General features: G+C 38.1%; 1 protein-coding gene across 1 annotated transcript; it reads right to left on the reverse strand.

Moving 5' to 3' along the window:
* Positions 1–8,546: 8,546 nt before the first annotated feature.
* Positions 8,547–9,503, reverse strand: LOC138168459 (olfactory receptor 10G2). Its single transcript, XM_069097481.1, has one exon. It carries the CDS (start codon positions 9,501–9,503, stop codon positions 8,547–8,549), a length of 957 nt encoding a protein of 318 aa, XP_068953582.1.
* Between the last annotated feature and the right edge of the window lie 1,192 nt (positions 9,504–10,695).

A 10,695-nucleotide genomic window follows, 5' to 3' on the forward strand; every position in this document is an offset into this window, starting at 1 on the left:
TCCATTTTACCTCCTGTGAACTTCTCTGTTGTTTTCTTTTCCCATCCATAGATCTGACAGGTAATTTCTTCCATGTTCCTTGAATTTGTCTATGATGTCACCCTGTATATCTAAATTGTGTACCCATTTTGAGCTTATCCTGGTATGTGGTGTAAGATTTGGTCTATCTCTAGTTTCTGCCAGATTACTTTCCAGATTTCCCAACAGCTTTTTTCTAAGAGGGAAGGCTACCCAGTAGGGGGTTTTGGGTTTATTAAATGGTAGGTTACTGTGCTTATTTACTTCTGCATATGGTATACTTAAACTGTGCCAGTGATCAACTTCTCCATTTTTTACCCAGTACCAAATTATTTTGATGATTACAGCTTTGTAGTATAGTTTGAGATCTGGTACTGTTAGTCTAGTTCCCTTTTCTTCCCATTTTTCGTTCATTTATTCCCTTGATATTTTTGTGCTTTTGTGTCTCCTGATGAATTTTGTCATTTTTTTCTAGTTCTACAAAGCAATTCTTTGGTAATTTGATTGGTATGTCCCCGAATAAGTAATTTAGGTAGTACTGTAATTTTTTTCATATTGGACAGGCCTAGCCATGAGCAATTAATATTTCTCCATTTAGTTAGATCTGTCTTTATTTGTGTGAAGAACGTTTTGAAATTGTATTCATATAGTTCCTGCAAGTAGACTCCCCAGTATTTTATACTATCTATAGTTATTTTAAGTGGAATTTCTCTATCTCTTTCTGCTAGGTTTTGTTGTTAATATATGGAAATGCTGATGATTTGTGGAAGTTTATTTTGTATTTTGCAACTTTGCTGAAGTTGTTAATTGTTTTAATTAGTTTTTTTAGCTGACTCTCTAGGGTTCTCTAAGTAAACTATCATTTCATCTGAAATGAGTGATGCTTTTTCCTTCATTGCCTATGCTTAGTCTTTTGATCTCTTTTTCTTGTATTATTGCTATAACTAAGAAATCGCTGCTTTTGCAAGATGGTGGAGTAGAAACAAGACTTCCTCGGGGCTCCTGCTTCCACCTCCTCCAATTCATGTAAAAGGTGACTCTGAACAAACTTTGGAGCTACAGAACCCACAAAATGACACAGAGAAGCTAACCTCCCACTGAGGACAGCCCGGCAGGCCAGCAGGAAGCGGCCAGCACAGCATGTTGGGAGCTGAGCCCAGCCTCGGGCTGGTTTTAGCCTCAGGGTGGCCACGACCAGCCCCTGCTGGGGGGACTTCAGATCACCAGCAGCTATGGCAGTTTCCAGAGTTATCAACCCATAGATGCTAAGGATAAATTAAAAGGTCAGTACAGTGTGGATTTTGTGAACCAGGAGTTTGGGAATGTGGCCAGGCCTTTACCCCCTGGAAGGAGAAGTGGCCAAGGTGCTTGGCCATGCAACCACCTCTACATGGCTGCTTCAGAGCTCCTGGCCTGCAGATTGTAAGGGGACCAAGCAACCAGTCTGAGGGGTAATCACTCTTGCTTTAACCTGCTTGGATCTGGATCACTGTCTAGGGTGGAAGTCCTGGGGTGCGTGACCAGTTTGCTACAGTCTGGAGTCTTCAGAGGCTTCAGAGAAGGCACCCAACAGCTCCAGCAGCTGAGAAAAACCCCAGCGATTGGGAAAAAGCTCCCCCCTCTGGGAGCAGAGTTCTACCGTGGCAAAAAGCTCAAAAGTCAAGTAATTGAGTGGCAACATAAGCAAATGAGGGAAGCAAGGCAAGCACAGAGGTCCGACTATGGATTCCTTTTTTGGGGACAAAAAGGATCAGGGCATGGAACAGGAGGAAGACAGCAAAGTCAGAACTCCTATACCAGAAGCTTCCAAGAAAAGAATAAGCTGCTTATAGGCCATAGAGGACCTTAAGAAGGATTTTGAAAACCAAATAAAAGAAGTGGAGGAAAAATTGGGAAGAGAAATGAGAATGATGCAAGAAAATTGTAAAGTGGGAGTCAACAACCTGACTGAAGAAAAGAATACCTTAAAAAATAGACTAACTCAAATGGCAAAAGAGGCTCAAAAAGCCAATGAGGAGAAGAATGCCTTAAAAAGCCAAATTTGCCAGATGGAAAAAGAATCTCAAAAGCTCACTGAGGAGAATCATTACTTCAGAATTAGATTGGAACAAATGGAAGCTAGTGACTTTATGAGAAATCAAGATGCTATTAAACAGATCCAAACAAATGAAAAAATAGAAGGCAATGTGAAATATCTCATTGGGAAAACCACTGACCTGGAAAAGAGATCCAGGAGAGATAATTTAAAAATTATTGGACTACCTGAAAGCCATGATCAAAAAAAGAACCTAGAAATTATCCTTCAAGAAATTCTCAAGCAAAATTGCCCTGATGTTTTAGAGCTAGAGGGCAAAATAGAGGTTGAAAGAATCCACTGATCACCTCCTGAAAAAGATCCCAAAAAAGAAAACTCCTAGGAATATTATAGCCAGGTTCTGGAGTTCCCAGATCAAGGAGAAAATATTACAAGCAGCCAGGAAGAAACAATTTGAATACTGTGGAAACACAATAAGGATAACACAGCATCTGACAGATTCTACACTGAGGGATCGAAGGGCTTTTAATATGATATTCTGGAGGTCAAAGGAGCTGGGATTAAAACCAAGAATCACCTACTCAGCAAAACTGAGTATCATGTTTCAGGGGAAAATATGGTCATTCAGTGGAATAGAGGACTTTCAAGCATTCTTGATGAAAAAACTAGAATTGAATAGAAAATTTGACATTCAGATACAAAAAGGAAGAGAAGCATGAGAAGGTAAAGAGGGAAAAAAAATCATAAGGAACTTATCAAAGTTGAACTACTTACATTCCTACATGGGAAAACAATAATTGTAACTGATGAAACTTTTCTCAGTATGAGAATAGTTGAAGGGAATAGAAATATATATATGTATACATACTTATACATGTCTATATAGGAGGGTATATGGGCATATGAATACAAATGTGAGTGTGTGTATATAAGTGTACAGGTATACATAGACAGAGGGTACAGGACCACTTGAATAGGAAGAGATGATACTTAAAAGGTGAAATTAAGAGGTGAGAGAAGAATATAATGAGAGGAGATGGGGAGAGACAAAATGGGGTAAAATATCTCATATAGAAGAGGGAAGGGAAAACTGTTACAATGGAGGGGAAGAACAGGAAGGTAAAAGGGAATGAGGCAACCTTATTCTCAATGAATTTGGATTAGGGGGGGAATGATATACACACTAAATAGGGTATCTCACCCTATAGGATAGTAGGGGGGAAGGAGATGAGAGGGGGAATGATGGAAGGGAGGGAGGCTGAGGGGGAGAGAATTTGGAAGCACTCACTTTTGAAAAGGGACAGGGTCAAAGTAGAGAATAGAACAAGTGGGGGGTGGGATGGGATGGAGGGAAGTATAGTCAGTCTTTCACAATGTATCCACTATGGAAATGTTTTGCATTAGCCACACATGTACAACCTATATTGAATTGCTTATCTTCCCAGTAAGGGTGGGTGATGAGGGAGGTAGGGAAAGAATATGAAAGTCAAAAGTTTAAAATAAAATGTTTAATATATATATATATATATATATATATATATATATATATATATATATAAAATCACTATTATTTTACATGAAATAGGGAAATAAGATATACAGGCACTGGGGCATAGAGATCCACCATGCCCTCCTGGAAAGTTGGAGGGAGGGTGGGGAAAGATATAGGAGAGAGCAGATTGGCAGAGGGGATATTCAGTGGGATTGCTGTTTTGGGGTGGTGGGTAGGGGAAAAATGGGGAGAAAATTTGTAAATCAAAATGTTGTGGAAATGAATTATGTATACTAAAATATAAAAAAATTATTTCTGTAACTAGTATTTATAGTACAATATTGAATAATAATAGTCATAACGGTATCTTTGCTTCACTCCTAATGTTATTAGAAAGGCTTCTAGCTTATTCCCATTACAAATAAAGTTTGTTATTAGTCTTAGACAGGTATTACAGTATTTATCATTTTAAGGAAAGCTCTATTTATTCCTATACTTTTTAGTTTTTTTAATAGGAATGAATATTGCATTTTTTCACTGCATCTAACTGTAAGATTTTTGTTGTTAATATGGTCAGTTATGCTTATGGTTTTCCTAGTACTGAGCCAGTCCTGCATTCCTAGTCTAAATCCAGCCTGGTCATAGTGTATAATCTTTGTGATACATTACTTTAATCTTCTTGCTATTATTTTATTTAAAATTTCTACATCAATATTCATTAGGGAACTTGGGTTGCAATTTTCTTTTTGTTTTGACTCTCCCTAGTTTTATTAAGACCATATTTGTGTCAGAAGGAATTTGGTAGAAATTCTTCTTTATCTATTTTTTCAAACAGTTTGTGTAGTATTAGAAGAAACTGTTCTTTAAATGTTTGTTAGAATTTTCTTGCAAATCCATCTGCTCTTGGATTTTTTTTTCCTTAGGGAGTTCATTTGTGACTTGTTCAATTTCTTTTCCTAAGGTGGAGTTATTTAAATCTTCTATTTCCTGTTCTGTAATCTAAGTAAATTACATTTTTCAAAATATTCATACATTTCACTAATATTGTCAGTTTTATCGACACATTGGTAAAATAGCTCCTAAAAATTACTTTTATTATTATATCTTTATTGGTGTGAATTCACCCTCTTCATTTTTGATACTGAGTGTCCATATAAAGGACTTGAATGAATGAAGAACCCTCTTTCCTGGTGGTGAGAAAGGAAAGAATTGTAAGAAGACTCAAAGTGGAGAGAAAGGCAATAGGTGCTGCTTTTCACTGTCTTATCTTTCTACCTGGAATGACATGTTTTTCTGTCTTTGTGTCTATTTTTTTCTGATCTTAGGTGAATGTGTCAGAGACAGACAGAATGGGCAAGATTACAACTCCTTGCACTTGAGAAGTTCAGAAGAGCTACCAGAGGGCCAGCAACTGGACTCCACAGCAAAATCTGCTGGTAGCTGTGGCAGTTGAACCTGATGAAGAACTAGCCTCTGAAGAGCTAATTGATCAGTCTATATACAGCAGTTAATGAACCTGGCAGCCAAGACATTGTGTCCTGCAAACAAGGGAGTGCCTCATCCATCGGCTTTGCCAAAGCAGAGGTGAACTTGAGGGGTAGAGGGGAATGTTTTGTACCGATCTCTTTAAATTTAGGCCTACCATTCCCAGGGAGTGAATGGATATAAGACTTGCAAATCACTTTACTTAGATCAGTTAATCCTCCCCCAAATCCTATGAGTTAGGTACTATTATTATCCCAGTTTTTTTTTTTTTTTGCTTTTGGAGGGGAGAAGATAGGGCAATTGGGATTAAGTAACTTGCCCAAGGACACAACTGGTTTTGTTTTAAGTGTCTGAGGCTGCTTTTGAACTCAGGTCCTGACTCCAGGGTTGGTGCTCTATTCACTGTGCCACCTAGCTGCCCCAATTATCCCAGTTTTAAAGATGAGAAAACTGAGGCTGAGAAGCTAAGTAACTGGTCTAGAATCACATGGATAAGAAGTACCTGAGGTAATGTTTGAACTCTAGTCTTCTGGACTCTAAGTTGAACGCTATATATACTACTCAACTTAATCCTAGAGGGAAGATGGTACCTTGGTTTGGGCAGATGTTTTTGTACTGTTGGTCTTGCTGTTCTTTCTATGCTTTCTTAGTAAACATCTTTTTGTAAGAGTTAATTGATTAATTTATATTGGAACTACATATATTACCATAGGTTGATAATCAATATAGGATATATTGATTAGGAAGAGGGAAGAGTTTTTGAGGAAATATATGAGTTCAGTTTTGGACATCTTAAATTTAAGATGCCATCAGGAGAACTAGTTTAAGATGTCAAATAGGCAATAACAGAGCATGATGAATGTAAAAATCTTTTAAAAGCGGGGTTAAGAATGCTAAAGTCTGGAATGAGACGAGGACTACAAACTAGGGAGAAAAGAGGGGTTCTTTAAAGATATATAGGTATAAGAAGATCAAAGAAGGAATAGTACCAAGGATTGGGGCAGATGAGAGGATAATGAATTTTGAAGAGAAAGCAAAATCATTTATCTCACATTGTTTCTGCATTTTCTGCCAACTAGAATAATCTTTAGATGGAGAAGGGTAGAATTAATATGGATAATATGGGTTTCAACCAAAGATAAGTGAGAAGAGAGTTCCTCTTTGTCTTTAGTGACTGCAAACCATTAGGTCCAAATGTGCAGCTTCCTAGGATACTTAAAGAACTTTCAGATGCAATTTGTGACTTGTTATCAGTAGTCTTTGAAATACTATGGACAGTGGCAAGAGTAGAGCCATGTAAATATTATGCTGATTTTGAGAGAGGGTATTAAGGCATATTCAAGACTGTAAACTAAAAAAGAAGAAAGACCATAAACTCATCAATTGGATTTTTTTCCTTTTTTTTTTGGAGGGGGGAAGGCAGGGCAATTGGGGTTAAGTGACTCGCCCAAGGTCACTTGGCTAGTAAGTGTTAAGTGTCTGAGGCCACATTAGTTGGATTTTTATTGCTGGAGAAGTTCTAGTAGATAAGTAATTACTATGGGTCAGCATGAGTTTATTTAGAATAGGATGTGCCAGACTAACTTCATTTCTTTTTTTGACAATGTTATTGGGGAAATTCCATCAAAGAAGCATACTCAAATTTCAGCAAAACATTTGACAATTTCATACAAAATCTTTTCTGGACAATATGGAGAAGTTTGGATGGAATGATAGTTTATTAAGGTAGATTTAGAACTTGTTGAATAACTGAAACCAAAGAGTATAATGATTAAATCCATATAAATTGGGAAGCTCTTCAGTGGTTGTCCCACATGTCTTTGTCTTAGCCATATTTCATTTAATATTTTACTCAATTATTTATATGACAATATAGATGGTACCATGGTCAAGGCACTTGAAAGCTTCTCTGGTCCTTACCTGACCCAAATTGACTCCACATATCTGCCACTCATTGTACTGTAAAGCTTATCAAAGACAGGTCAGTTTGGCAATGCTAAACAGACATTGAATGTGGAATGAATCTAGTTTAAATACCTATGCTTCCTTGTACCAGGCAAGGATAGAGCCTCTGAAGGTCATGTTTAATAGGTATCCTTAGCTGTGTTCTTTTGTCTATAAGACTATTGCTTAAATCAGATCCAATCCAGAAATTCAGCATATTTATTAAATATATGCTATTTGAAAAAGATGTCATATATATAACATAGATATGGGAATATAAAGACAAAACTGAAAGTGATCCTTGCCCCTAGAATTTACATTTTTCCTCCAATGTCATACTACTGTCATATGATCTAGGTCTTTCAGAACCCTTTTGAAAGTCTCTTTCCCAAATAGAACTGGGGTAGGTTCAGGAATCCATGTTTTAAATACATCACCTTGGAGAGAAACTGATCCTACAGCTTATTTTTTTTTTAAATCACTGGTTTTTCTCTGCTGATATCATTGCAATAGGAACTGTGTAGGTACAGTTTTTCATGTCATATTCCAATGTCCAGCCTACAAACTCAAGCATTTCACTTACCTTGGCAAATACTGATTTGCTATCTTTTCAATATTACTGAGTCTATCAACCACAATCCCTCCTTCCCTGCTCCTTGGGCACTACTACCAGGCTGATATGTCAGCTCCTGTATTAGACCAACACCATTCCTGAGGCTACTTCCCAATTCTCTTAGGTTAGAACCAGGGAATCGCACATATTTGCCTCTCTGTAGTATCTATGGCATGGGTGAATCTATTTTCTTTTATTTTAGCCCCACAGAATCCCACACTCCTTATATTTAAGATGAAATAAGATAAAATGAGAATAAAGGCCAAGATAAAATATTAAATCCAGATATTGTAGAGAACAGTAGATATCACATAGAAAGAAGGACCATAGTAGAGAAGTACTCAGTAGTTTTTGGAAGAAATAATAAAGGAGGGCAAAAAATAATGTTTATGGTCTTGTGTATCTTACATGAGCAACAAAATAAATTTGAAATTTTAATACAAACATAATCTCATAATTAGGCATAACTGAGACCTAATGGGATGGAGTGCATGAGTGGAATAAAATAATAGGAAATACATTTTGTCAAAAAGAAACATTAGTTATAAGTGAACAGGAGTAATGCTTTGTGTCAAGAAGGTACAGTTTCTTTATCTCCCATATAGAGGAAGTTGTTGATAATTGTAAGTATACTTTTGTTACTTTCAAGACCAAATTTTTTTTTCTTTTTTGAGGGCAATTGGGTTTAAGTAACTTGCCCAAGGTCGCATGGCTAGGTTTTTTGTTTGTGTGTGTTAAGTGTCTGAGGTCAGATCCAAACTCAGGTCCTCCTGACTCCAGGGCCAGCACTCTACTCACTGCACCACCTAGCCGCCTCCTAAGACCAAATTTAAAAAAAAAACTTTCAGCCAGTTCAATCAAATGTCAATAACTAATAAAGGAGCAGAGAGCTTATACAAATAGAATAGCTAAAGGAAGTTGTAGTCACAGTAGTTGGTGATCAAAGGGAGAAAAGGGAATTACTTCTTTTCACTGGTAGCTCCTCGGCCTCCTGTTAACCTTTTTAGGGCTGCTTTTACTTCTTTGTTTCTAAGAGTGTAGATCAGGGGGTTCAACAATGGGGTGACAACTGTGTAAAACACAGCTACTGCTCCATCCAGGGGGCTCTTGGAACCAGCTCGGAGGTAGATGAAAATGCAGGGGACGTAATATACAGTAACCACAGTCAGGTGTGAGCCACAGGTGGAGAAGGCCTTGCGCCTCCCATCTGCTGTACGAATCTGTAGGATGGCATAGACAATGTTCGCATAGGACAGCAGGATCAGCAGGAAGCAGCTGGCAGCCACCACTCCAATGTCTACAAAGGTCACCAGCTCATTGATAGTAGTGTCTGCACAAGCCAGCCTTAGTACTGCAGGGATGTCACAGATAAAGTAATCCACCTGATTGGGTCCACAGTAAGGTAACCGGAAAGTCAGTGTAGCTTGGATAGAACCATGGATAGAGCCAGCTACCCATGCTCCAGCCACAAGCATTGTGCACAAACGTCCATTCATTAGCACAGGGTAGTGCAGAGGTCGGCATATTGCCAGGTATCTGTCATATGCCATCAAGGTATAGAGGAAGCACTGAGTACTTCCCAAGAAGTGAAAAAAGTAGAGTTGAGCCACACACCCTCCAAATGGGATAGCCTTGCTGGCAGGAGTGAAACTCAGGATGATCAGCGGAACAATAACTGAGGAGAGCCACATGTCTAGGAAGGAGAGGACACCCAGAAGTATATACATGGGGCGTGCATTTAGCTGTGGATCAGCCCAGACCATGAGCAGGATGAACGTGTTTCCAAGCTGTGTCAAAGTGTAGATAACAAAGAACACCAGGAAGAGGAAGACCCTCAGATTTGGTGGGTGAGATAATCCCAAAAGGATGAAGTCTGTCACTGTGGTCTCCAGTGAATTGTTTTTGGCTTTTTCCATGTCTTCACTATTTTCTCCTGAGGAGGAATTGTGTGATACAGTTAGAGGTGACATCGCATAGTAAAGAGATTAAGATGAATGGGGAGGCAGTGTGGTGCTATGTAAAGAGCACAATAGATTTGGAGTCAGATGACCTGGATTTCAAATTCTAGCTTTGCCCTACTCCCTATATGAATTTGGGAAAATCACTTAGCCTCTTTGGGTCTCAGTTTCCTCAATTTGTAAAATGATATGGTTGGAATGGATCATGTCTAATGTCTCTTTCATCTCTGAGTCTGATTCTATGAAGTGTTTAGGTATAATGATTGAGGAGAATCAGGTTTCCTCAGACTCTTCCTTCCTCCCTTACCCACCTCTGTGTCTCCTGAAACCCAAAATTACTTCCTCTAGTAACTCTCCAGAAAAGAGCCTTTTTCTGCTGACTACCAGTAGAGTCCAAACAGCTTCCCCTATGTGCCTTCTATTTTGGAAGGTACTCATAAATAAGATGAGAAGGAGGAAGTCTTTCTTCAGCATGGCATCTTACAAAGCAATTGTAAGTGTACCTCTATTTAAGTAAAGTCACCATTTATAAATCTTGTTCCAGGAGGTGAGAGGTGGAGGGAATTCTATTCTTTCCTAAGTGGATATCATAGGATAATAAGAGTATGTTGGCACCAGAGATCTTCTCTTTCAGCCCCCATTTACTTGATGAAGTCATAGAATTAGTCACTTGCCGAGAGTTTCTTAGCTAGGAAATGGTAGAGTAGAAATAAAATCCAGGTCTTCTGATTCTTAGTTCAATACTCTTTCCATTATATTAAATTGTGGTGCTATGTTAGCAACAATGTATGTACTTGAGAGATTGGTTTGTTCCAACAGCTGTGAATAGATTAAATCTCACTGTTTTCCCCTGCTCTACATATTGTGTGTCATTATAACAAAGTCCAAAAGACCATTCAAGTTCTCTGCTGGTCTTGGACTTTAGTTCCATCAATGACTGTCTAAATAGCTTCATTAATTTGGGCTCAGAAATCATTATTTGCTCAGGGAATATAACTTTATCATTTTTGTATCTCTAGATTGTAGCACAATGCTTTGTACTTAATTAGGGACTTAGTTAATGGTTTCTGTTGAATTGAAATGATCTAAGGATATTTAGATAAGTTAAGGATATTTAGATGATTTCTGTTTTTGATGGGAAGATTAGCAG

Source organism: Petaurus breviceps, unplaced genomic scaffold (genome assembly GCF_028583685.1).
Source record: "Petaurus breviceps papuanus isolate PSGF00001 unplaced genomic scaffold, PetGlider_PUasm1.0 37, whole genome shotgun sequence".
Lineage (NCBI taxonomy): Eukaryota > Metazoa > Chordata > Mammalia > Diprotodontia > Petauridae > Petaurus > Petaurus breviceps.

Excerpts from the sequence above, each read along its gene's own strand:
- LOC138168459 (XM_069097481.1), bottom strand. The coding sequence starts at position 9,503 with ATGGAAAAAGCCAAAAACAATTCACTGGAGACCACAGTGACAGACTTC.